General features: G+C 48.0%; 1 protein-coding gene across 1 annotated transcript; it reads right to left on the reverse strand.

Annotated features, from left to right (window-relative positions):
- Positions 1-5,755: 5,755 nt before the first annotated feature.
- Positions 5,756-26,593, reverse strand: SLC22A17 (solute carrier family 22 member 17). Its single transcript, XM_079951942.1, has 10 exons — positions 26,427-26,593; positions 25,014-25,353; positions 23,259-23,362; positions 18,618-18,772; positions 16,130-16,295; positions 14,563-14,696; positions 13,872-13,977; positions 11,794-12,017; positions 9,632-9,743; positions 5,756-7,750 (listed from the first exon to the last, which is right to left on the reverse strand). Exons 2-10 carry the CDS (start codon positions 25,341-25,343, stop codon positions 7,435-7,437), a joined length of 1,647 nt encoding a protein of 548 aa, XP_079808068.1. The 5' UTR covers positions 25,344-25,353; positions 26,427-26,593; the 3' UTR covers positions 5,756-7,434.
- Positions 26,594-27,967: the final 1,374 nt, after the last annotated feature.

A 27,967-nucleotide genomic window follows, 5' to 3' on the forward strand; every position in this document is an offset into this window, starting at 1 on the left:
GATGAGTGTTGAGTGATTTATTATACTTTTTATTAGTTTTTTATTACAATCCAATAATAGCCTCATTATAACAATTCCAATTTGTAATACAATTATTAATACCAATCGTTTAAATATCGGATTATATAATTTAGATAAAGTGGCCCTCCGCATGCCAGATTTGATTGTTTGGTTATTTCCTTATTTCTGCGTTCAAGAATCTTATTAATTTCCATTGCATTCTGGTCATAATAATAATCCCTTATACAACAACTGCAGTATTAATAGCTTCTATTCGTGTTGGCACGTTAAATGATTTATAAAACCGCAAGTGAAGAACTCAAAACTATATTCTTCCTGTGTGTGGCAATTAATCTTTCTTTGGCGTTTCTTCCTGTCCTTGTAAGATGTTATGTCTTCCTTTCCCCCAGTTGTTGCCGTTTCCCGTCATGCCTTGGGCAGAGCTGATGAGTATTGAGTGATCTTGCAGCTAGGGCTCCTGGGTTCCACTCATACGAATAAAGACACATACCTCTTCCTTTTGGAAGATTTGATTTAATTTCGCGCACACTTTAACTGCTTTCCTCAAAAGCAGGAAGCTGATTTTAGAAATGGTTCGAGTTTAGGACCTCTGCCGCTCCTTAACAAGTAAGCAGCTCCTCTGGCTGACAGAAACATCGCCTGCCTGCATCAACTTGCAGTGGCGTAGCGTGGGGGGTGCAGGGGGGGCCGGCCGCACCGGGCGCAACATCTGGGGGGGTAGGGGTAGGGTTAGGGGGCGCAAATCCACGGGTTAGGGGGCGCAAATTACTTGCCTTGCCCCGGGTGCTGACAACCCACGCTATGCCACTGTCAACTTGCCTTCAGCCAGATGGGAAAATAAGCAAAACACACACAGAGAGACACACAAAGTGGCTGCGGCGTCAGCAATGAGCTGTGGCAGCTGCTCTCCCTTTTCTAGATAGAGCCGCAGTGCGCCGATGTGGCCGTTGGCTCTTCCCGTGGGACTGTGGCAGGTGATCCTTAAGTGAGCAAGCAAGGAGGAAGTTGCATGGCTGAATCAGCAGCTGAGAGTTTGCAAAGTGGGTGCTTAGGGTGAGGAAACAACCTGGGAGACTGCTCAGACGCCAGTGGAGGAAAAGCAGTCGAAAACAAGTGGACACTGGTGGGCTAAACGTTGAGCCTCCTTGGTGGCAGCGAAGGCAGAAAAGAAGGCGTATTTTGCTGCCTCCCTTGTTCCGGGTCCCGTCTGGCCTGAAGGAGGTGGTGGAACAGACGGAAGCTCACTGTTGACTTGTTTGCAAAGCATTTTGAGGATGAATCTTTAATTCCCTGGAACCTTGGCTGCTGTTAACAGCAGATGGATCTCAAGGCTTTCCCAGAACACAGTCTAGTGTGCTGTCGCATTGGATGAGTTTCGCTTTGTAAGGCTCGATGGACAAGGTTATCAGGAAAGGTTAGTCAGGAAAGCCACGTGTACTCTGGGCCCTTGCCTAAGAAGGCCTTCATCCAGCTCCCTGGCCCAGCCAGTTGTCTCCTCCCTGTTTTTATCAGCCACAAGGGACAGGGAGTCACCACAAGTGGCTGTCTTGCCTGATGCAAGCAACTGGAGGGTCAATGCTTACTTGGAAGAGAGGGAAATGTTAAATAATTATATATAAATTATATATAATTTATAATTATATATATATAATTTTATTAGTTTTTTAACATACCATTTTCAACAGTAATTAAACATCTTACTCAATTTTTTACATCTTATTCAATTTTGTTGACTTCCATCAGTCCTGTCTGAAAATTTTCCAGTCTAATCTCTTAGTATGCATTTCTTATTTTCCCTATTACATTTCAAATTCATAACCAATATCTCTATCTTTTTCTACTTTGTAACACTTCGTATATTTCTCCTTACAAAACTTATTGTAGTCCTACTAGCGTAATTTGTTGATTATAGTTGCTCTTCAAATAATTCATATACTTCTTCCAATCTTTGGTCCCGCAGGTTTCGAATCCTTCCTGTCATTTTGTCCAATTCTGCATAGTCCATGAATTTCGTCTGCCATTCTTCTTTCGTCAGAATTTCTTCTTGCTTCCATTTCTGGGCTAACAGTACTCTTGCCACTGTTGTTGCATATAAGAACAATTCAACATCTTGCCAAGACAATTTAATGTCTTGGCCTATAATACCAAGTAAAAATGCTTCTGGTTTTTTTAAGAATATGTATTTCAACATCTTTTTCATCTCATTATATATCAGGGAAATGTTAAGTAACTACTGGCCAGTTGCCAGTCTCCCTTTGGGAAGGGTTCTAGAGCAGGTGGTGGTGGACCAGATCCAGGAGCTCTTAGAAAAAAACTGAATTTCTAGATCCATTCCAATCAGGGTTTTGGCACAGAAACTGCTTTGATTGCCCTGTATCAAGCCTGTTGGGATTGAGACAGGAAATGTCCCCTGTTAATTCTCAACCTCTCGGTGGCTTTCGATACCAAGTTTTGGGTGGGTGGCACCGCTTGGGGTCGTTCTGGTCCTACTTGGATGCTCATTTCTGGAGGGCAAAGTTTGGGGAGCGGTCTCGAGGGCCCCTGGCGTGTGGGGCTCCTCAGGGTTCAGTTTTATTCCTCATGTGGTGGAGCACTGAGTTATCTAGAGGTTTGGAATTTCATTGTCAACAATATGCTGACACCCAGCTCCACTTTACATCTGCAGGTGGAGCAGCGGATGTGCTGGGCCGCTGCCTTGCCTTGGTGATGGGCTGGATGAGAGCCAACAAACTGAAGCTCAATCCAGATTAAGACTGAAGCCCAGCTATGCCCCTATCTGGGCAGGGATAACCTAACCTGTTGTCTCTGCTCTCATAACCAGGTTTGGAAACTTCAGCTCATGCCGAATTAGGAGGCGCATTTTGAGCCACTCCTGGCTCAATCGCACTGGCTGCCAATTAGCTTCTGGGCCCAATTCAAAGTGCCGGTGTTTGACATATAAAGTCTTAAGCGACTCAGGACTGCGATACCTCAAGGACTACCTCTACCCATATGAACTGATCCTGCGATCGGCACCTGAGGCCCTTCTTCATCTGCCTCCACAAGAGGTCTGGTCGGGCAGCAACACTAGAACGGGCCTTTTTTTCTGTGGTGGCTGTGTGTGCCAGAGGCTCACCTTTCTCCTTCATTCTTTAGGTCCCAGATGAAAACATACTTCTCCCAGGCCTTTGGATGACCAATATTCTACCGCCTTGGAAATGTGTTGGGTGTGTGTATTGGTTTGTTTTTATTACCCTTTTTGTGTTCTTATGTTGTATTTTTATGTTGTGAACTATCCCGTGATCTTCAGGTATACAAATTTAATAAATAGTAATAATGTCGTCCCATGGGAGCAATGCTACCATTGTGGGCTTTAGAAGTCTGGTGCAATGGAATTAGCTTCTGCTGGAAATTCTGGCCATCTTTTGAGGAATCTGCAGTATTTTTTTTTTTTTTTTTGTGTGTGTGTGTGTGTGAGAGAGAGAGAGAGAGAGAGAGAGAGAGAGAGAGAGAGAGACAGAGACAGAGAATATACAAGCAAGCCCCAAACTTATTGCCTGAGCTTGGCCGCGGTTTATTGGTCTACATACTTCTCTAAAACAGCTCTTCTGTCTTCAAAGTGGCTGGATCACTGCCAGAAATGCTCTGCTTGCAGGCTGCAGATTTTGCGTCCCTCCTACTCAATGCTTTCTTGCTGCAGGAATTTTTAAAAAATCCCTACTTCAGTGCAGCACAGATTTCTCAGCAAAACGGCATGTTGCATAACTGGATTGCTGGATGCCCCAACAACAGAGATGCAAGAGAGGGGCAGTGTGTTAACTTGTCCAGTGAGCTGAGCAGGACCCCCCTATTAGGAGCAGGATCTTTTCACACAAATGACCATTGCGGGGGTACAGGATTATCTGTCCCATCTTCCCTGAACTCACTGCTTGGATTTGATGGGAGTGGGAGTCCTGGACCAACAGGTGCAGAAAAACGGGGGGGGGGGGGTGTCCCAAATATTTTTTTACAATAAAGGGGTATGTGTGGGGAAGAGTATTGTGGGATGCTGTAAATGTGGGTCTTGTCAGAGTGCAGCCCTGCCTTTTCACACGTCGAAAGGACAAAACATGCTCTGGAAAGCATGAAGAATGATGGAAGAGGTGCCAGAAGTCCCCTGCTACAGCTGACTGAAAACATGCACATTCGGGTACCATGATAGAAAGCAAGGAAGTTGAAGTAGAGATGCTTAAAGGTAAAGGGACCCCTGAGCATTAGGTCCAGTCGCAGACGACTCTGGGGTTGTGGCGCTCATCTCGCTTTATTGGCCGAGGGAGCCGGCGTACAGCTTCCGGGTCATGTGGCCAGCATGACTAAGCCACTTCTGGCGAACCAGAGCAGCGCACGGAAACACCGTTTACCTTCCCGCCGGAGCAGTACCTATTTATCTACTTGCACTTTGACGTGCTTTCGAACTGCTAGGTTGGCAGGAGCAGGGACCGAGCAAAGGGAGCTCACCCTGTCGCGGGGATTCGAACCGCCAACCTTCTGATCAGCAAGTCCTAGGCTCTGTGGTTTAACCCACAGCGCCACCTGCGTCCCTAGAGATGCTTAGGTGTGTTTAAAGAATTTTTACACGGCGAGTCAAGGAGAGAAGAGCAGCTCCCATTTACTGCAGAGTTTGGAGACTTCTCTCATTTGCGCATCGAACAGGGAAATGTGTTTCTGCAGCAACTTTGCACCTGCCCTGTTACCAGCATTTGAGCAGCAAACTTGTTGGGCATGCCATACAGGAGACCCAGTTGGCTTTTCCATGCAAGGACCTCTCAGGGCAGCCTTCTCTCCAGATGCTTCGAACTACAAATCCCATCAGCCCCAGGTTAGGAGAGGATGCTTAAGGGCAGGGGAGCCTCTGCACACCCCAAGGTCTTGAGAACGCCCAACTCCCACCATCCCTGCCCATTGGCTCAGTGGCGTAGCGTGGGGGGTGCAGGGGGGGCCGGCCGCACCGGGCGCAACATCTGGGGGGGGGGGGCGCGCTCGCCGCCTCCGGAGTCGCTGAAGAGCCTCGGGCGCAGGCTGTAGCAGAGCCCCATGCCTCGTGGAACCGACGAGCTGTGCGCGCATCCGGGCTGAAGGCGTCCGGCAGGCAGCGGCTCTCAGCGCTCGCCGCGGTCCCCGCGCATCAGGACCGCGGAGGGCGCGCCAGGCAGCCCCTCCTCACAGCCCCGCTGCTGCTGCAGCGGCTGGGCCATGTTGCATTTTCCTCGCCTCTCTGCCCTCCTCCTCCAGGCAAGTGGCGTCGTTTGGGCGGCAGCACCAGCGGCAACTCGCCTCAGATCACCTGACACGGACCCGCCGCCGCCGCCGTGGCTACCTTACCACAAATACCCCAGCCCAGGCAGCAGCAAGAAGAAGCTGGCAGCGGCGGCAGGTTAGGGGTTAGGGGCGCAAATTACTTGCCTTGCCCCGGGTTAGGGAGCGCAAATTACTTGCCTTGCCCCGGGTGCTGACAACCCACGCTACGCCACTGCATTGGCTATACTGCCTGGAGTGGGAAGGAGCTGAAATGTTGTAACATCAGGAGGGCTGTAGGCTCCCTACCTGCGCTTGAGGGAAATGCTAGCATTTTTTTTTTGGGGGGGGGGTCAAGGGTCCTGGGACAGTTGCTGCTCCATGCTGAGGAAGGGCATCAGCTGCAGTTGCACCCCAACTCCATGAGAAACCCGGACAAACGTTTCTAGCGCCGCCAAAATAAATGGGGCAAAGCAAAGGATTCTCAAGAAGTGTCCCCCCACTTTAATTTGTATTTAGCTTATTAACAGTCAGTAGTTTGTTTCCCGTAGAAAGCAGCCAACCGTCTTCCCAGAGTCTCCTGTGTGGGTTGTGTTTTGAGTTGCCAAAAGAGCAAGTAGAGTGGCCCAGTCTGTTCCTTCCCACATTCAGGCATCTTTTTTCCCCCCTTCCTCCTTGGTGATAAAAATTAGCATTTTCTTTGGGCCCAGAGGGGTGGAACAACCAGTTGTACTTGATGTGGTGTGCATGTCAATGCTTTATAAAGTATACAAATAGGCAGGGAGGAGGGAAGAGAAGGAATTAGGTTTCTTGCTCTTAGTGCTGGAAGTAAGGCTGCAGCTCACTGCTTCCTTTTGGCAGTAAGGAAGCAGAAATCAAACAGGGATTTGCTCCCTCCAGGATGGTAAAACGGGGAAATGCTGCCCAGCTTATAAGAGGCAATCCTGACCCCCAAGAATTGAGTAATGGCCATGGAGTGCAGCAAGGGATTGTGGGATAGGGATTGAGTGAGCAGCCATCTTTCGCAAGATCATGGAGAAGAATATAGAACAGCCCACTTTTACAAGGCTCTTGCTTCCATTTTGGGGTTAAGTCAACTCTGGCAAGAGTGACATTCAAAGCCCTTTGTACACGGAGATGTGCTATCAAAACGATGACTGAATGTAGTGCATAGGTTGAAAGCTCTGGCCCTGACTTTGAAACCGGCCCGTAAATGTTCCATCTTGGCCTCAGTTTCCTAAATCTGTGAAATAGGAACAGAAACAATCTGATCCGAATGAATCATCTACGGTTCAGTATCTTGGGGCAAGTTATACCCCCAAGATGGTTAAATATCCAATACTGAACGGATGTTTTTTCCAGACTGGAAAGCAGCCAAGCATTTTAAGGAAAAAACTACAAAAACAGATGGGAGGTGAGGAAACACCTCTCTAAATCTGGCACCCTATTATTTCTGCCCGGGCTCCTGGGCCTTTTAACACCTGACTGCCAGAAATCTGGCAGGGAAATAATAATAATAGTTTATTATTTGTACCCCGCCCATCTGGCTGGGTAGCTTTCCCTGGTCCCCCATTCTCCAATTTGGACAGAGCTTCACCTGTCAATTTCCACTTGAAGAGGCGGTCAAGACGAGGGATCAAGGCAGATAGCTGCTCTTTCGGGGCAGGGAACTCGGAGAAAGGACCTGGCTTTCTGGAAATACTGTACCTAGGAGCTTATTATTACTGCACACGGAGCGGGCTTGTTTTGTGAGGGTTCACTGTCCCAACCACGAAAGCCTGCATGGTCAGGGGGTGGGTGTGTGGTCTCGGGCCGGGCCTCGTCCGGTGAGCCACACCGAATCGCCAACTGAACTGCGTGTGTGCGAGGAGCGGGGGCGAGCCAGTTCGTAGGCTTATTATAAACAAAAGAAAGGAAAAAAGATAAATGATCAGTGCTGCTAATGGTTTACCCCCACCCAGCCTGCGACACGGAGGAAAGGGCAGCTCTCGGGCTGCTGGTTCTCATGCTAGGCTGCAGAACGAAACTGGAAAATGTGGAGGCCGCTTGGCAATGTCTTCTTCTGCCCTTGCGAGGCCTCAGTGAAGTCCCAAACCAGGCAGCGGGCAAAGGAGGTCCAGATCCAGCCAGGGCGTGTGTACGGCGGTGGCAGAGGGTGCATCAGCTGGCTGGGTTCGGCGTGGACAGCAGAGGCACGTCGTCCCGCCGGGTGGCTCCTTCCGAGTCCCGGCTCTCCCCTCCTCCGGCCCGGCGTAGCAGCGAAGGCCTCCGGTAGAGTTCCCCGTCGCGAAGGCCCTCGGGCAGCCCCTTCCGCTTGCTCTCGGGCAGTAGCATCAGGCAGAGGAGAGCCAGGATGTTGAGGGAGGCCAGGACGATGTGCTCAAGGAAAGAGCCATGCTGCTCTCGCAGCCGCAGCAGAGGGGCGCTCAGGCCGCCCAGGGATGCCACGGCCAGGATGAGGCCCAGGCCTTTGCCCCTGTGGAGGGAGAAAGAGAGAGGGCCTTGGTGACGTGAACCTGAAACCAGTTGCCATAGGGACGTTATCGCCAAGGTCGCGGAGCTCAGCGTGCCTCAAGGACAAGGCTGAACAAGGGCTCTGCGGATGTTGTTAATCCTTGCTCCTGCGTTATCTAACAAAGTTCTCCAAAACAGGTGGACGGCGAAGGCTAGAGAAAGAGCTGTGAGCAGAAGGGGGGTCCTTTTCCCAAGGCTGCTGTAAATGGAACGAAAAAGAATATAGAATTGTAGACTTGGAAGGGACCCTGAGGGTCATCGAGTCCCAACCCCTGGCAATGCAGGAATCTGAACTAAAGCCGCCATGCCAGATGGCCGTCCAACCTCTGCTTAATAACCTCCAGAGGAAGGGGAGTAAACAAGCATGAGGGGAAAATGAAAATTATTGCGCTCCTAAGGTGCTCGGTGGCTTATGGAGTTTCGAAGGGCTCTGCATGACATTTTACTCGGGTTAGTCACAAAAGGTTACGCAGGGCACTGAAAGATGAATCCCGACTGCTAAATACACCTCAGCTCCTGCCATTCGCCTGCCTTCCTCGCTCTCGGCATTTTAGAGAGTTCAACAAGGTTTGCCTATGTTCCCAGTCTTAAGGACTAGAAACTTATTTTATTTTATATACACATAATTGTTATTAAATTTTCTGTTTTACAATTTAGAATTCTAATTTAAACATCCTTAAAATATCAGCGAACTTCCCTTCTTCTCTCTCCATGGTTCATTTTGCGTATCATAAATCCCTGCCTATTTTACAAAAACTATACCATTCAGTATTCCATTATTACATCCATCAAAACTTACTCACACAGTTGAATTTATCTTAATGCTGCCAAAGTTTTCAAGTGTACACAATTTGCCCCCATATATTCAATAAACATTTTCCAATCTTCTCTAAACGTATGTTCTTCTTGTTCTCTTATTCTATATGTTAAGCCTGCAAGCTGCACATATTCTGTCAGCTAAAGTTGCCATTCTTTTTTAGTTGGTACCTCGCTCATTTTCCAGGGACTAGAAACTTTTTATTTAAAAGGACAGCATGGTTTTCATGAAGCAGAACTCTGTCCTGATACCAGTACCAAATTCTTTTAGTTTCTTTTTGATTTTTATAGTTCTTTAGATATACCTTCTGTTTTAATACTGTTTAACTTTCCAAAATGTTTTATAGATTCTAAATGATTGCGCTCCACCCTACTTATGCTGGTCTACGACCGTAATAAAGATTTGATTGATTGAGTACCAAATTCTGTGCATGTGTGGCAATGCCGCACGAATTTATGGAGACACAGGAATATACTGCTGGTCCATCTAGGATTCCCAGACCTACCTTCAGATGTGAGGAGTTGAACCTGGAACCTTTCAAAGCAGGCATCAGACCAGGCATGGCCAAACTTGGCCATCCAGCTGTTTTGGGACTACAATTCCCATCATCCCTGACCACTGGTCCTGTTAGCTAGGGATGATGGGAGTTGTAGTCCCAAAACAGCTGGAGGGCCGAGTTTGGCCACGCCTGCATTAGACCCTACTGAGCTATGGCACTTCCTCACTTGCAGCTGTTGGGGAAGCGAAATAAGGAGAGCAACAAAATGGTCACAGAATGAGGGCTAGAAACATGAAAGAGAAAAATGCGGGCCAGGGTGGCTGTTCCCAAGCAGTTGGCAAAAGAAGGGTGGACTATACTACCAAAGGAGATATAGCCAGGGTGGAGTTTTAAAATAGGGCCACCTTCTCACAGTTTCACAACTCCCCGTCCTCAACTGCACCTTACATGATGGTACAGCTTCTTTCCCCCAAAGAATCCTAGTTTGTTAAGGGCCTGAGAGAGGCCTCTTGCTCTCTCCACCTCACCTGATCACGGTGGGGATGACCTCGGAGGCGAAGAAGATGCTGAGGGATCCAGCTGCGTGGGAGGAGAAGAGGCCAAGGATGGAGAAGGTTCTCCGTGCAGCATCGTTGAGATCTGCAACGAGGAGGGAGGGAAAGGGCAGAAACAGGGTGAAAAGGTCTCAACCAACAAAAGTGGCTCCAAATATTTTTCCACTCAAAGCAGAAGAAGCTTATCTGTTCACCTATACCTCTATATAATATATCAAAAGCATATAATAATACTTTTGGCCTTTAACTATCTGTGGTCTTTTCAAAGCGGGTGGGGTGTTTTAAATGTTTTTCGTTATCCTCTTAGTTTTAATATATCTATGTGGGGTCTTCTGTCTGTCTGTCTGTCTGTTTGTTTGTTTGTAAGTTGCTTTTTGCCCTGGGCAACTAACCAATTACAGTGGTACCTCGGGTTACATACGCTTCAGGTTACAGACTCCGCTAACCCAGAAATATTACCTCGGGTTAAGAACTTTGCTTCAGGATGAGAACAGAAATCGTGCTCTGGCGGCGCAGCGGCAGCAGGAGGCCCCATTAGCTAAAGTGGTGCTTCAGGTTAAGAACAGTTTCAGGTTAAGAACAGACCTCTGGAACGAATTAAGTACTTAACCCGAGGTACCAATGTATGATCATTATTCTTATGGTGGTTTAAAATGTGAAAACACAAAAATACATAACCCACCAACAAACAATAACAATAATGAATAATAATAATATGCAAATTAAAACAAGAAAAATATATCCTTTGAAATATAGAAATTACGTGCAAAGACATGACACTAATTAGCCCTGTACGAGATGGAGCACAGGTGTGACTCAACAGGGCTTTAAATGTTGTTCTACTTAATTTCATTTCTAAACTGCTTTATATTTTTAAGGGGAAAAACCTCGAAGCGGTTTACAACCTACATTAAAACATCGAATAAAACACGACTGAAGAAAGTCAAGTATACATTCAAAGCAACATACTTAACAGGAGATAATATCTTTAAAAGGTTTCAAAAGGAAACATTGCAAACGAGGGCAACTACAGAATCATAGCTGTCAACTTTTTCCTTTTCTTGCGAGGAATCCCATTCGGAATAAGGGAATTTCCCTTAAAAAAAGGGAAATGTTGACAGCTATGTACAGAATGCACATATAACACAGCTAAGTTAACAACAACAACAGCATCGTTATCTTAAACATGTCAAAAGAAAGCATCACTAAAGGAAATGAACATTTAAATTCATTCGCAAGAGGCTAAAAAATTATCACATGCATAGAAGACATTGAGAGTCAGGCCTCGATCAAGCAGTACCTCCTCACCTGCAACTTGTGATATTTCAAAGGGGTGCGACCCATTCTAGATTGCAACAGACTGAACACAGGCTCTCTAATTACAGGAATTGCATACCGACTCTACCTCTGACTTCTATGGATCTAGCTTCACTTTGCTGGATTTCATTTTACTAATCTGAGGGGCCGTTTCTGCCCAGCAGCAACTTCTCCATCTACATTTTTTTAAAAAAGATACTGTATTTTATTTTGACAAAGTGATAATCATGAATAAGTAAGAACAAAAATGTGCACCCCACCACTGAGACCATTCCAACTATTCAACCTCCAAAAATTTCAACCCCTTTCCGTTTTATTCTACAGGCACCCTCCATATCTCCTCAGAATAATTTCTCCTGCATGTTTCTCCTGCCTTACCTTAATGGCACATGTTAATTTATCATTCATAGCTATATCCCACACCGCTTTATACCATTCTTCTATTTTATATTCTGCTTGCCCCTTCCACTTCCTAGCTATAATAACTCATGCAGCTGTCAATAAATTTGTGAGCAAGTCCTTCTTAGCTTGCGAACCTTCCACCCCATCGTAAATTGATAATAATGCAACCCCTGGACTTTTGGGTCAGCTTCCCATCTGCATTTGATGGGGGGAAAAGAATAAACAGGACTGGTTGTTATCAGCCTACTGAGTCCTCGATCTGCGGTCATGTCTCTGCAATCTGCCTAGTGCATCTTTCTGGAAGGGCAGAGGAGGCCGGCGACACACATCCTCATTTTGGGCGTGACCATGATTGCAAATTAAACTCATGAGCGGCTTTTTTTTAAAAAAAGGAAAAGGAACTCAAAGCGACTTACACTCTCCCAGGCCCAGCAGGATCAGGGAAGCGATGCCGGCCAGCGTGGTAGTGAGGAGGAGAATCCCGCGGCGTCCGTAACGGTCCACGCTCAGGCACAGGAAGAGGCAGGCGAGGCCCGCACAGCCAGATGACAGCAGGTAGCAGAGGTAGAAGTTGGCCCGTGGATCCTCCAGGGATTCCCAGGCCAGCAGGTAACAGTGGCAGATGGCGTGGGCAATGAATCTGGAGAGGTGCCATGCAGAAAACAACAACAACAACATCAACATCAACGCAGTTTAGTTTTTTGTTTTTTACAGTGGCACCTCAGGTTAAGTGCTTAATTCGTTCCGGAGGTCCGTTCTTAACCTGAAGACCACTTTAGCTAAGGGTTAGGTCCTGCTGTTGCTACGCCGCCAGAGCACGATTTCTGTTCTCATCCTGAAGCAAAGTTCTTAACTTGAGGTAATATTTCTGGATTAGTGGAGTCTGTAACCTGTCGCATATGTAACCCGAGGTACCACTGTATATCCAATTTTGGGGGGATTGGAGGGAATGAAAGGTGACCCGGAAACTACAACTAATCCAGAATGCGGCAGCCAGACTGGTGACTGGGAGCGGCCGCCGAGACCACATAACACCAGTCCTGAAAGACCTACACTGGCTCCCAGGACATTTCTGAGCACAATTCAAAGTGTTGGTGCTGACCTTTAAAGCCCTAAACAGCCTTGGCCCAGTATACCTGAAGGAGCGTCTCCACCCCTATCGTTCTGCCTGGACACTGAGGTCCAGCTCTGAGGGCCTTCTGGTGGTTCCTTCACTGTGAGAAGTGAGGTTACAGGGAACCAGGCTGAGGGTCTTCTCAGTGGTGGCACCTGCCCTGTGGCATACACTCCCACCAGATGCCAAGGAAATAATCAACTATCTGACTTTCAGAAGACATCTGAAGGCAGCCCTGTTTAGGGAAGTTTTTAATGTTTGATGTCTTACTGTGTTTTTAATATCCTGTTGGTAGCCGCCCAGAGTGGCTGGGGAAACCCAGCCAGATGGGCAGGGTGCAAATAACAAATAATATTAATATTATTAATATTGAAAGCAGCTTGCGGGAAGAAAATGCATCCAACCCAAAAGCACCCCAATGGAAAACAAAAAGAAAACAGAAGAACAAAAATTAAAGCAGCAGGAGTTTTTTAAATATAAAAACCATGTAAACGTAGAGTTGGGAGAAAATAACAGGGAAAACTGACGAATACCTTTAAAAATATTTTAAAAAGACCAACCAAACAGTGATCCACTCAGATGTGATAAAGTTGTAAACGGTAGTGCATAAATCTCATAGTTTCTCTCAAGGGAAGTTGAGATGAAATTGTATGTTATAAAAAAGAAAGGAATTAGGACCACTGGAATGGTTATATGCATTATAGATCCTTGCATGGTGCAATGGCTGATTAAAAGTTCCAAAAGAGTGGATCCCTATGTTAAAAGCCACCTGGTGGTCTGTGATCCCCGCTAGGCTGCATTCCCCATCGTTCTGCCCGGACACTGAGGTCCAGCGCCAAGGGCCTTCTGGCGGTTCCCTCACTGCGAGAAGTGAAGTTACAGGGAACCAGGCAGAGGGCCTTCTCGGTGGTGGCGCCCGCCCTGTGGAACACCCTCCCATCAGATGTCAAAGAGAAAAATAACTACCAAACTTTTAGAAGACATCTGAAGGCAGCCCTGTTTAGGGAAGCTTTTAATGTTTAATAGACTATTGTATTTTAATATTCTGTTGGAAGCCACCCAGAGTGACTGGGGAAACCCAGCCTGATGGGGGTATATATGTATGTATGTATGTATGTATGTATGTATAAATAAATAATAATTAATAATAATAATCAAGAGAGGAGACTCCAAATCCAGGTTCTTGGCTCTCACACCCAACTCACAAATCTGGGAGAACATGCGAGTGCCAAGGAGCCCCAAAAGGTACTGCTCATTTCACCTCTACGAGGTTTTCCCTCACCGTTGAATAACTTCCTCATCTCAAAACCCCGTATATTCCTCCCTGACCCCCAGCGATGCCAAGACTTTCTGGTTCAGGACAAAGAAAGGTGGACTTACGTAGTGAAACCGAGGATGAGAACATTCTTCCAGATGTTTCTGCAGGACAGCACGGCCCGGAACGAAATCTGGGCTGCAGCGGGGAGGTGGCAGGCATTATCAAGTTCTTCGGAAGCAGATTTGGGGGAAAACACACAAAATAAAGGAGTTGAAAAGAAGGGCATTCCATCCATGAGGAGAAGCTACAGTCACATGGCTCTCCTCCTGTATTGCTCCTTTTACAGAAATCTGTGCAAAGTCTTCATTGAGCCCCATTTATTAAATCTGCCAGGACAATCAAAAGGCATCTCTTGCTTTCAAAACTCGCCGGGAATTGACCCCAGACATTTTGCAGCCTCCCTCTTTGCAGTTTGTGACAGGCCTATAAATTCTAATTTTCTTGCTGCCTATATAATCTCTTGCGACTTTCATTTATGTTGCTCTGCCCTGTAATATGTATCTGAATAAATATGCTTCATTTCCTTAAAAATAAAATAAAATCCCTTTGCTTTCTTAATGCTGGTTATTGTCCGCCTCAATAAAGGTTTGAGAGATTTGTATATATTTTTATAAATATTTTAAAGGGGCAGGTGGAAAGGAGGGCAGAGGCTTTCCACTTCACCTAGAGCCCAGTTCTTCAAGCAGAAATTGGCATGCCCTCTGTAAAATCTTTGGATCAAAGCTCCCTCGGCATGCTCTTCTTGAGACTCACCTTCCAAGGCCTCCTGAGCCTCCGACTCCTGGCTGCCACTGCCCTGAGCCAGGGCTATCAGGATCTCTTTGGCTTGGGCTGTCCGTCGAGTGGCCAAGAGCCACCGGGGTGAGTCTGGGTACAATCCAGGGCACCTAAGCAGGATCGGGGCGGGGGGGGGGGAAATCGGGGTATCAGGCAGTGTTAGAAACTGAGATATGAAAGCTAGGAGCTAAATGACACCTTAAACCTAGGTTATGGGCGCAACAACGGAATGTCTAGGCACACTTTTTTAATAAAAAGAATACAAAGCTGAAAATGAATGGACTGCAGCTAAAATTTTATACAGTGGTACCTCTGGATGCGAATGGGATCCGTTCCAGAGCCCCGTTCTCATCCTAAAGCGAATGCAATCTGCGTCTGCGCGTGCCACGATTCACTGCTTCCGCGCATGCGTGTGACGTCATTTTGAGCGTCTGCGCATGCGGCAAAACCCGGAAGTAACGCGTTCCTTTACTTCCGGGTCGCCGCGGAGTGTAACCTGAAAACGCTCAACCTGAAGCATATTTAACCCGAGGTATGACTGTATTCATTTTTTGCATAGTCTAATCCTCATCTGAAGACTGCAGAAAACAGCAGCAGCAACAACAACAACAACTTATTATTTATACCCCACCCACCTGGCCAGGCCTCCCCAGCCACTCTGGGAGGCTCCCAACAGAATATTAAAAACACGATAAAATATCAAACATTAAAAACTTCCCTAAACAGAGCTGCCTTCAGATGCTTTCTAAAAGTCAGATAGTTGTTTATTTCCTTGACATCTGATGGGAGGGTGTTCCACAGGGTGGGCGCCACCACCGAGAAGGCCCTCTGCCTGGTTCCCTGTAACTTTAATTCTTGCAGTGAAGGAACCGCCAGAAGGCCCTCAGTGCTGGACCTCAGTGTCCGGGCAGAACGATGGGGGTGGAGACGCTCCTTCAGGTCTACTGGGCATTTGAGGCTGTTTAGGGCTTTAAAGGTCAGCATCAACACTTGGAATTGTGCCGGGCGGTAGCTTCCCGTGCCAGGTGCAACTAGCAAAAAGGCTTTCAGCCTCATTATAACAACGCCAAATTATAATACAATTACTAATACCAATCATTCAGATGCCAAATTATGTAATTTAGGTGGTCCCCCGCATGCTAGAATTGGTGGTTTGATGATGTACTTTATTTCTGCGTCCCCAAATCTTATGAATTTCAATTACGCTCCAGGCAAAATAGCAATCCCTTATACAACAACAGCAATATTAATGACTTCCATTTGTATTGACACATTAAATGATTTATAAATCTACAGGTGAAGCGTTCAAACTATAGCCTGTCCGCGATGTTTCTTTTTTGTCCTTGTAAAATTTTATGCTTACCTTTTCCTGGTTGTTGCTGTTCTCCTTCATGCCTTCGGTGGAGCTAATATCCCTTTCTTATAATGAGGCTATTATTGCATTATTGTAATTGAAAACTAATAAAAATATTATTTCCACCCCCCCCCAAAGGCCTTCTGCCTGGTTTTGGCGAGAGGTTTCAGTGACGCGGCCACAACTTACCCATAGAGGAGGCAGAGGCCCAGCCCAGCCGCCATGACGCCCTGCAAGACCCTCCAACCTCTACACGCCAATGCCAGCCCCAGAAGAAGGAAGTGCCCCCCGACCATGAGAAGGTCCGCCGCCATGGTCACGGGCAGCCGCTGTGGGGGGCAGCACAGCTCCAAGCCTGGAAAGGAAGAGAGGCAGAGGCTAAGTCAAGGCATGGCCAGGCAAAAAGGATGGGGGGTGTTATGTATTGAAATTCTCACCCTGGCCACCAGGGGTATTGTGTATACAGTGGTACCTCGGGATACGAACGGGATCCGTTCCGGAGCCTTGTTCACATCCTGAATGGAATGTAAAACGCGACGGCGCGTCTGCGCGTGTTGCTGCTTCTGCGCATGTGCATGACGTCATTTTGTGCAACTGCGCATGCGCGAGCAGCGAAACCTGGAAGTAACGTGCTCCATTACTTCCTGGTTGCCACAGAGCGCAACCCAAAAGCGCTCAACCTGAAGCACATTCAAATCGAGGTATGACTGTATAGTTTTTACTCAGGTCCACGTCAGTTAATTTAGGCGGGAAACCCTGGGGTGTTCTTACAATGTTGACAGCCGGCTGCCTATACAAACAGGTCAGCTGAGCTGTTCAGTTCAGTTCCAGCTTACTATAAAGAACCACTTGGAGAAATCTCTGTGTCGTCTGCTTTGTCAACCCACTACTTAATAGGGGGCAAATTTCTAAGCTGCAATTACAGTGGTACCTTGGGTTACAGACGCTTCAGGTTACAGACTCTGCTAACCCAGAAATAGTACCTCGGGTTAAGAACTTTGCTTCAGGATAAGAACAGAAATCGCGCAGCGGCAGCGGGAGGCCCCCATTAGCTAAAGTGGTACTTCAGGTTAAGAAAAGTTTCAGGTTAAGAACGGATCTCCAGAACAAATTAAGTTCTTAACCTGAGTTACCACTGTAAATATTTTCCAGGGGTGACAGAGCGGTGGTTGACATGGAAAACGATGAAAACGCCAGATGAAAACATCAACGAAACTCCCTAAAGCAGTGGTGCCCAACCTTTTTTTGGCCATGCCCCACCTAAGCATCTCTAAAATCCTGATGTGCCCCCCCATGGCTTATAATATTCAAAAAATGAACTATTCATGTGGAGGAAGCCTAAAAGGCCATTTACTGTTAATAACACATTCTCGAATTTCCCCCCTTAAAAATCAAATTGTTGGGAACCACGGCCCTAAAGCTAAGTAAAAGAGCAAAACTAAGTACAGTCTTAGATCTGGAACGCCTTGGCTCCCGAACAATCGGAACCCGGAAGTGAGTGTTCCGGTTTTCGAATGGTTTTCGGAACCCAAACGTCCGATGGGGCTTCCGATTGGCTGCAGGAGTTTCCTGCAGCCAATCAAAAGCCGCGCTTGGGTTTCCGAACGTTTTGGAAGTCGAACGGACTTCCGGAATGGATTCCGTTCAACTTCAAAGGTTTGACCGTATCTCACAGAGTTAATATTTACATAGTCAAACTCCTGAAAGGCCGTAGCTCAGGGTTAAAGTGTCTTCTTTGGACGCAGGAGACCCCAGATTCAAATCCCTCCAGGCATCTCCGGGTAGGACTATGAGAGAGCCTTGCCTGAAATTCAGGAGAGCATTTACCAGTCTGCTAGATAAGGTCATTTTCTCGCAACTGCCCCCTTGGTTCCAGCAACTCATCTCCAGTGCTTATTCTGTAAAAATGCACGATAAACCGTGGTTTGCACAACCCACTAAGGAATATAATAACACAAAACAGCAACAATCCATTGCACCTTTAGGTAAAAAAAAAGGTAAAGGACCCTTGGATGGTTAAGTCCAACTAAAGGCGACTATGGGGTTGTGGCGCTCATCTTGCTTTCAGGCCGAGGGAGCCGATGTTTATCCACAGACAGCTTTCCGGGTCATGTGGCCAGCAGGACTAACTGCTACTGGCACATGGAGGACCGTGATGAAAACCAGAGCACGTTTACCTTCCTGCCGCAGCGGTGCCTAATTATCTACTTGCACTGGTGTGCTTTCGAACTGCTAGGTTGGCAGGAGCTGGGGCAGAGCAATGAGAGCTCACTCCGTCGCGGGGATTCGAAGAGGCTTAGTGGTTTAGACCACAGTGTCACCCGCGTCCCAACAATCCATTGCACCTTGATTCAAACCCCAATTAAAACTATTGAATGAATGCAACAAAAATGATTTGTTTTAATTAATGCAACCAAACAAAGCTTGATTCAGCGCCGGCAGCCTGACAAGTCGGGTGGTCATTTACACCCGCTGTCCCTTGCCTCTTCGCACCCCCCTAGTGCTACTCACCGCCTTCCGGGGGCTGCAACACCCATTTGGAGAACCACTGAGCTAGGTGCACCAATGACTTGATTCAGCACACGGCAGCATCTTGTGTTTCCTACGCCGCGGCCTGCAATGGAGGAACCCTCCCAACTGATGGATTCGCTTGCACAACGTACGAGAGGATACTCACGGCTAAGGTAGAGGGAGAGCTGCATGCCCCCCAGCATCGCCCCCCAGAGGCAACGGCCCAACATGAAGACGGAGGGCGAGGCGGCAAAGGCAGCCAAGACGCCCGCAGGGCAACCCAGGGCCAGGGCCAGAAGGAGGGTCCCACGCCGCCCCACGCTGTGGATGAAAAGACAAAGAGAGTGAGAGGTTGCTCTGCCGATTCTTCTCTCTCTCCTTCCTAGCCCAAGCTCCTCCGAGTCTTCCACAAAGGTCTGGATAAAAAGGTCAGCTTTGTGACTTTCTTGAGGAAGCAGCTAAGCAGTAAACCCTATGCAAATCCAGGCTCAGGGATTTTTATTATTATTTTCATCAAGGTTCGGGGATTTATTTATTTTTTAATTGTAAGTTGTGTGTCCTCGTTTCTCGGTTTGATCCTTTTAAATGGTTTTGTATGTTTTGTGGTAGAGTCGTACCTCGGAAGCCGTTCCAGAAGTCCACTTGACTACCAAAATGTTTGGAAACCAAAGCGCGGCTTCCGATTGGCTGTAAGAAGCTCCTGCAGCCAATCGGAAGCTGCAGAAGCCCCGTCAGACAATCAGGTTCCAAAGAACGTTCGCAAACTGGAACAGTTTGCAGCATTTGGGAGCCAAAACGTTCGACTCACGAGGCGTTCAGGATCCAAGGCACGACTGTATTTCATGCATTGTGACTTGCCGTTATTTTTATTGATCGTAGTGTAGTAATTTTTGTATTCTGGGTCTTCATTGTAAACCGTTCAATTATTACTTGCTGATATTTAATTTTACTTTTTCCTATATTTGAATGGGTTATTGAATATTGCATTGTTTGGTTTAAGTCATTCATTTTAAAGTTATGTTTTTATTACGACTTTTTTTGAACCGGATCAGATTGTTGTTACGGGTGTGATTTTTTGCTGTCTTATTTTGTTGTTTCTTCAGCTTGCAAGCTGCCTTGTGCAGAGTACACTGGTATCTCAGGTTAAGTACTTAATTTGTTCCGGAGGTCTGTTCTTAACCGGAAACTGTTCTTAACCTGAAGCACCACTTTAGCTAATGGGGCCTCCTGCTGCTGCCGCGCCGCTGGAGCACCATTTCTGTTCTCATCCTGAAGCAAAGTTCTTAACCCGAGGTACTATATCTGGGTTAGTGGAGTCTGTAACCTGAAGTGTATGTAACCTGAAGCATATGTAACCTGAGGTACCACTGTAATACGGAAAGGCGGGGCACAAATTAGAAGTGAAATGAAATGGGGGAAAATGAAATCCTGAGCGCGGAGTCCCTAAGGGGGACGCATGGCATCTGGTACGCCTCTTTCCGGCAACTCCTGCAGCCAAGATGGCGCTGAAAGTCTCGCTCTGCTTTTCCTTGTGCTACACCAGCAAGACTGAGATGGGGGTCTTGAAGTCTGGGGAGCCCAGGACTTCCACTGCTCAGGCTGGGGCCCGGGGGGGGGGTCACTCTGGGGCTGCTAACGCAGCAGTCTGACTTCACCCCCGGAGGCGCACTCCACTGAGACAGAAGGGTGCCAGCAGCAACCATTAAGAAGAGGCTGGGTGCTGGATCACAGGCCAAAAGGGGTTTCCATCTCTAGCCCATCACCAGACGTCCCAAGGAGAAGCCCCAAAGCAGGACTTTTTAAATATTTATAATTTATTAAGGTGATTTTAATTAAAAGAAATAAAGAGATACCGGGGGGGGGGGGGGAGGAAAAGTGAGAGGGCGTAAAACAACCACCACAAAGATACACATAAAAGAGAAAATATGCAATAAATAAATGAGAAAAGGTTATTTATGTATGCCACTTCTGCGGACCATGTTTTGTTAGCCCTCAAATGGAAAACGAGGGGGGTCCCAACTAAAGAAGAGCGGCAACTTAAGATGACACAATATGCGCAGCTTGCGAACCTAACATACAGAATAAGAGAACAAGAAGAACATACATTCAGAGGAGATGGGAAAATGTTTATTGAATATATGGGGGCAAATTGTGTCCACTTGAAAATGTTGGCAGCATTGAGATAAATTCAACAGTGTAAGTTTTGATGGATGTAATAATGGTATACCGAATGGTTTAGTTTATGTTAAATACACAGGGGTTTAAGATTTGCAAAATGAACCATGGAAAGAGGAGAAGGGAAGTAACTGATATTTTAAGGATGTTTAAATGAGTATTCTAAATTGTAAAACAGAAAACTTAATTTTTCATATATACCCATATATAAAATATAATCAATATATAATATATTGTATAATCAATATACGATATTCCCATACATTCTTGTATAAATTAGTATAGTGTTATTGTCCCACTGCTTATGTAAATGTAAATAGCCTACCACATTTTGCATAAACTCATTCCATATGTTATTGTATTTATCCATACGGAGTCTGCGGCTGTGTTCATAAATTGTCAGTGATGTCTTATCGTCAGTCCATTGACTGAAGGGTAAAGGTAAAGGTAAAGGGACCCCTGACCATTAGGTCCAGCCGTAGCCGACTCTGGGGTTGCGGCGCTCATCTCGCTTTACTGGCCGAGGGAGCCGGTGTTTGTCGCAGACAGCTTCCGGGTCATGTGGCTAGCATGACTAAGCCGCTTCTGGCGAACCAGAGCAGTGCACGGAAATGCCATTTACCTTCCCGCCGGAGTGGTACCTATTTATCTACTTGCACTTTGACGTGCTTTCGAATTGCTAGGTTGGCAGGAGCAGGGACTGAGCTACGGAAGCTCACCCCGTCGCGGGGATTCGAACCGCCAACCTTCTGATCGGCAAGTCCTAGGCTCTGTGGTTTAACCCACAGCACCACCAGCACTGAAGGGTATCCTATCTTTATTTCCCCCGTTTCCAAAGCAGGAGTTGAGTATAGCAGCACTCTCTCCGCATTTGTGGCTCCCAAAAACTGGCACTCAGAGACATGCTACCTCCAACAAGGGAGATGGAACATAACTATCGTAGCTAGTAACCGACGATAGCCCTATAGCCTCCATTCACCTGTCAAATCCTCTTTTGAAGCCACTTGTGGCCATGAGAGGAATGTTGGGAGATTCAGGAGGCAAAAAAAAAAAGTTAAACTGTGGAACTCACTCCCACAGGAGGAAGTGACGTCACCAACTGGAATGGCTTTAAAAGAGCGTTGGGCATGGTCATGTACAGGGCCGGATTTAGGTCTGATGAGGCCCTCAGCTACTGAAGGTAAAGGGGCCCTTTATATGTCCAGTTGTCCTTTGTCAACAACAAATTGTCGCTGTTTTTTGTGTTGAATATACCGTATGCTATATAGTAATTTATGGACCTCATAAGTATCTCAAGCCATTTGCCCACGTTGCCATGCAACCAGTCCATGCAGAATGTAGGCACCCTATATATAGAAAGGAACAAAGATGTGGTGGTCAGGGGAGATTGGTATGAGGAATTATGAAGAATGCAGCATGCCATTGTGCTTTGACTGGGCTTGCGTCATTTGACACGATTTCTGATCTAATCCTACAAGCCTCTGCACCTCTGCCATTTGCTTTCTCTACACCTGACAGGCACGGATAAGCATTCTAAAATACAGACCAGTTGCTTCACCAGGCCATAAAGATAGAAGGTAGCTTTGATGTAGCTTTTGCTAGTTTTGTTAATCTTTAGATAGATCTTAAGGGCCAAGAACAGAGTTTACACAGAGATGGTAAATGTGTCTTTCTTTACTATGGGTTTATGACCTTCGGGGGTACTAAATGCATTCGTCCTTGGTTCCTGCTTATTTAGCTTAACCATGTATGCATGCTCAAGTAGGAAATAGTTTCTTTGTAGTTAAAAGGATTTCTGACTTTGTCCCACGTGGGGGATTTTTTGAAATGCTCAGAGGAAATCTGATTGGTTCTTACAAACGCTGTGTTAAGAGTGCTTTTGTTAATAAAAGGGACCAGGGCAGGATTATTATTCGCACTTCCTCCCAGAGTCTTGCTGGCTAAGCCTTGTGTGTATTTTATTAACCAGGGTCCAATCCTTCCTTTGGCATCGGAATGCAACACAAACCAGTGATATTTTAGGGAGCGGGCTAGGCCCATGTCTTACATCATAGGAGCCTACACAACACAAAACACTGTTGCTGTGTGTCGGTTTTGTTTTATTTGTTTTTTATCTTATATTTTGGAAATGTAGATCCAGTTTCTTCTCCCTTTAATTTTTTTTGGGCCCCCAAGAGAGTGGGGCCCTAAACTATAGCTTGTTTAGCTTAAACAGTGGTACCTCAGGTTACATACGCTTCAGGTTACATACGCTACAGGTTACAGACTCCGCTAACCCAGAAATAGTGCTTCAGGTTAAGAACTTTGCTTCAGGATGAGAACAGAAATTGTGCTCCGGCGGCCCGGCGGCAGCAGGAGGCCCCATTAGCTAAAGTGGTGCTCCAGGTTAAGAACAGTTTCAGGTTAAGAACGGATCTCTGGAGCGAATTAAGTACTTAACCTGAGGTACCACTGTACGTAAATCCAGCACTGGTCATGTAGGATAGAAGCTGGAATGGATGTGCTCGACTGGCCCGATCCGGCAGGCTTTCCTTATGGATCTTGTGGGAGCAAATGCCATCGTCTTCATGACAAATGGCTTCCCCTGCCAGCTGCCCCATCGACAGGCCCGCTGCCTCAGCCTCTGGCTTACCTGTCTGCCAAGTGTCCCAGCAGCAGCGCCCCTGCGGCAAAACCCAGGAGGAAGCAGAGCTGCTCCAAGGGAACAATCCATCCACGGAAACAGTCCAGGGACCACTGAAGAGAAAAAGAGATGAAAAGCAGCGGAACAATGGAGAACATCACATTTATAAGAGCGCAGAAATATGGGTGGGTGGATTCAGCCCCTCTCAGAGGTCCAGAGAGGCCCGGGTCACTTCCAGCTTTTGAGGCCCATAGAAAAAGGTAAAGGGACCCCTGACCATTAGGTCCAGTTGTGACCGACTCTGGGGTTGCGGCGCTCATCTCGCTTTACTGGCTGAGGGAGCCGGCATACATATTCCGGGTCAAGTGGCCAGCATGACTAAGCCGCTTCTGGTGAACCAGAGCAGCGCATGGAAACGCCGCTTACCTTCCCGCGGGAGCGGTACCTATTTATCTACTTGCACTTGACGTGCTTTTGAACTGCTAGGTGGGCAGGAGCTGGGACCGAGCAACGGGAGCTCACCCCATTGCGGGGATTCGAACCACCGACCTTCTGATCGGCAAACTCTAGGCTCTGTGGTTTAACCCACAGCACCACCTGCGTCCCTTTTTGAGGCCCAGAACTGTAAATAAAATAAAAATAAAAAGGACCACCAGCCAGTAGAGCAAGAGACTCTTAATCTTAGGGTTGTGGGTTCAAGCCCCACATTAGGGGGTTGGACTAGATCGCCCTCGGGGTCCCTTCTAACTCTATGATTCCGCGACCCCCCACAAAAAACAAATCCAGGTTCCCCCCGTCCCAAAGAGTGAGTGGTTTGTTTCTATAATCAGCTGATGGGAAAGGTCTAATCTTGTGCCATCAGAACCAATATGTTTATTAACATTTATATGCACATTTCTCAGTATTTAATATGCCAAAATCTTTATCAGCGATACAGATTTTTTAACCCATGCTTCTCTTATTTGCTTAAATTTGCAGCTCTGAGTTGAGAGAGTTGCAACGCATTTTGGCTCACATGTAAAAACGGGTTGCAAAAGTTACCAATAACCCCCAAATGAACAAGGATCTAAATTTGAGATCCTAGAAGTCCGGGGTCAAATTAGCCCTGAATGGATGCATTCTTGCGGCAGCAGACGTCAAAGAGCTGGAAGGGAGGATGGGGCAAGTGTGATCTACAAGTGTGACCCCCATGTTCCCTGATCCTGGTTTCAGGATCTGGCAGTGACTATCCAGCAGCACAGGAACAGGGAGAAAATACCCCATACATGCTCAGGAGCACTCCTGTCACCATGGCTCAGGTGCAATATTATTATTATTATTATTATTATTATTATTATTATTATTATTATTATTATTATTATATCATGTAACTCAGGTTGAGCCAAGCGTTGAAAGCCAGTTTGTGGACTGGCTCCAATTAACTGCTTTGTGTAGGAGTGAAGGAACATGTTCTGTAAGAAAGTTTCTGGCACTATATGTGTGTGTGTGTGTGTGTGTGTGTGTGTGTTTGTGTCTGCCCCTTTAAAGAGCTAAGAACAGGCATAACTGGTTATTCCCACTCCATCCATTTTACAGACACAAGCACCATGTAATGTAGCCGGCCCAAGAGCACACTCTGTGAAATTCCCGGGGATTCGAACTCAGGTCTCCTTGGCCTAGCACGAAAACCACTGCACCCCTCTGCCTCTCCTGGGTACGGCGAGGGTGGGGGGGCCAGGAAATGGACCTGGGTGGCAATGTCAAGAGGGGATTTGGGCCTCTCACCTCGGTCACCGGATTGTTGGTGAGGGCCGGGAGGCCCCCGTATTCCCAGCTCTGGCAGTGGGGGTCCCAGCAGGTTGCGTTGTCCGGGAACTGGGTGCTGTTGGGATCCCGGCAGTGGCGTGGAGGCGTCAGAGTGAAGAGGGCGTCCGAGCCGGCTCCGAGCCCCAGGAGGAGGCACGGCAGGCAGGTCAGGGCCAGGAGGAGGCGCTGCCTTCGCCCCCCAGCCCCCAGCCGCCCCAGAAGCCCCTCAAAAGATGGGGGTCCTTGGTCAGAAGCTGCAAAGTCCCTCCGCGGGCCCCCGGGGTCCGGAGTCGGGGGGCTGGTATCCATGGGGCAGCGTCTGCAGTGAGAGAAAGAACAGAACGTAGAATCGTGCAGTTGTAAGGGATCCCCAGGGGTCATCTAGCCTAACCCGCTACCATGAAAAAACCGTTGACGCTCAGCAACGTCTCTCTGCACCAAGGAGCCTTCAGTTGAGAACAGGGGTCCCCAAACTTTGACCCCAGTTGTTCGCGAGCGTCAGACTATGGCCAGGAAGACCTGGGTTCGAACCTGGGCAGGTGGCAGCAATAGGGAGGGCCTGGAAAGGACACACAAGGGGGCTGGACTGTGGGGCAGAGGAGGAGAAGGGATCCACACTTATCTTGCTCAGGGGTAAAGCATGTGCCTTGAATGCAGAACGCCCCCAACTCAATCCCTGGGATGTCTAGGGTGAACTATGGGTTGAATGAAGGGGGCGGGCACTGTGGTGTTGTGTAGTGGTTAGAGTGTCCTCGGATTAGGACCCGGGAGAGAGACCTGGGTTTGAATCCCCACCTGGCCAGGAAGCTGTGACCTTGAGCCCAGCCACCCACCTCTTAGCCTAACCTACTTTGCAGCGTTGTCCTGCGGATTAAAGGAGTGAGGCGGCATGGGGAGCCCCATGGGGAGCCCCATTGGACCCACCCCCTTGAGAAAAAGGTGGGGATAGAAATGCAAATACAGGGGGCAGAGGTGGAGGTGGGCAAAAAATCGGGTGGGTGGGGCCGATTTTGCTGCAGGGAGCGAAACTCATAATAACTGCGTGTGTTTGAAGGGTGGGGTGGGTCCAAAAGGGGGGGGGGAGAAGGGGGTGTGGGTGATGGAGGGAGCCGGGAGAGGGAGGGGGGGTCCCATGGCGTGGAGAGCCGAGACAGGCCTCCTGTTTCCGCATTCCGGGTCCCAGGTAGGCGGAGAAAAGGAAAAAATAGGAATAGGAAGAGGGAGAGCGAGGCGGGACATTGGGGGGGGGGGAGGAGTAGAAGTCTTGGGGGAGAAAAGAGAGAAGGGTGGATGGATGGATGAGGCCGGAGGAGGGATGGAGAGGGGGGCGCGCCGAGGAAAGAGGGAGAGTAAGGGAGACAAAGGACGGGCGCCCCGGGTGCCCAGACTCACCACCAGGCGCGGGGCGAGGGCGGGTGTCCGCGCTCCGGGAGGGTCCCCATGGGCGAAGAAGGGGGCTGGAGCGGCGGAGGCGGCCGTGGGGGGACGCTGCGCCCCGAGATCGGGCTCCGTGCGCCTCCGGAGGCTGGGATCGCGCAAGGGGGCGACGCAGGCCGGGGCGGAGCGAGGCTGCCTCCGCCCCACACGGCCGCGTCCCCCGGCACAGCCCGCTCCGCCCCGCAACCTCCAGCCGGGCAGGGAGACCGGCCAAGGGCGAGAGCGCGATCCGCGCCGCCGCCGCCGCCGCTTCTCTCCCTCTCCAAATGCGTTCAGCCGGTGCGTCATGCGCCCCGCGCCTCTTGGCACATCAGCGAATCCGGATTAATCGCAACCCGTCTGCTCCAGAATCTCTTTTTAAGGTCTAGCTCAGCTCAGGTTTCGCTGGCGCAGGTGGTTGGGTCAAAGGGATCTCCTGGAAATGTTTGGCCTTGCCAAGGCAGTGTGGCGCAGTGGTTAGAGTGCTGGGCTAAATCTGGGTTCAAATGGCTTTTTGGCCACTAAGGCTCCCAGGGCGACCTCTCAGGTAGGCGCACTGCGGGTCTGTGTAACTCAGAATTGTCCACACTGCCTGACGGTGGATCCCAGTACGTTTCCGAGCACAATTCAAAGTGTTGGTGCTGACCTTTAAAGCCCTAAACGGCCTTGGTCCAGTATATCTGAAGGAGCGTCTACACCCCCATCGTTCTGCCCGGACACTGAGGTCCAGCGCCGAGGGCCTTCTGGCGGTTCCCTCACTGCGAGAAGCCAAGTTACAGGGAACCAGGCAGAGGGCCTTCTCGGTGGTGGCGCCCGCCCTGTGGAACACCCTCCCATCAGATGTCAAAGAGAAGAACAACTACCAGACTTTTAGAAGACATCTGAAGGCAGCCCTGTTTAGGGAAGCTTTGAATGTTTGATGTATTACAGTATTTTAATATTTTTTGGAAACTGCCCAGAGTGACTGGGGAAGCCCAGCCAGATGGGCGGGGTATAAATAATAAATTATTATTATTATGTCAAACCTAACTGGACACACCGGGGATTGAACCCGGGTCAGGTGAAGCAGATGCTCAACCAACTGAGCCTTTTTCTTAGCCTACGCTACCTCGCAATGTTGTGGCGTGGGCACTGCTCCAAGTTCCTCAGAGAAAGGGACATAAATGAAATTATTAATTTAAATGTATTTGGTGAAAAATAAATGCAACACCACATTGAAAATCTCGTGAATTTAAGACTCCATTGAAAGGGCGGAGAGATTCTCTTGCTTAATTTTGCAGTGCAGTTTTCGCCTCTTGCTGGCCTTGGGCAAACTCTTGCCTCTGCACCTCACCAATCATTCTAGGCTAATAAACAAGATCAGTGTTCACGTTCCTTCGCTTCTTAACTGTTTATAGGCACGTCTTGTAGACCCCGTGTCTAAAGCATAGACCTGGGGCAAGGGTGTCAAGAACTGGAATTGCAAGAGACAGATATAGAAATATAATTGAGGTTTTTCAAAATTTTACAGGGTGGTA

Source organism: Podarcis cretensis, assembly GCF_951804945.1.
Source record: "Podarcis cretensis genome assembly, chromosome: 13".
Lineage (NCBI taxonomy): Eukaryota > Metazoa > Chordata > Lepidosauria > Squamata > Lacertidae > Podarcis > Podarcis cretensis.

Coding starts and splice junctions, on each gene's coding strand:
- SLC22A17 (XM_079951942.1), bottom strand. CDS start 25,343: ATGGATACCAGCCCCCCGACTCCGGACCCCGGGGGCCCGCGGAGGGAC. Junction 12,018..13,871: donor CTCATCCTCGGTTTCACTAC/GTAAGTCCACCT, acceptor GCACCTCTCCAG/ATTCATTGCCCACGCCATCT. Junction 7,751..9,631: donor GTCATCCCCACCGTGATCAG/GTGAGGTGGAGA, acceptor CTCCCTCCACAG/GGGCAAAGGCCTGGGCCTCA.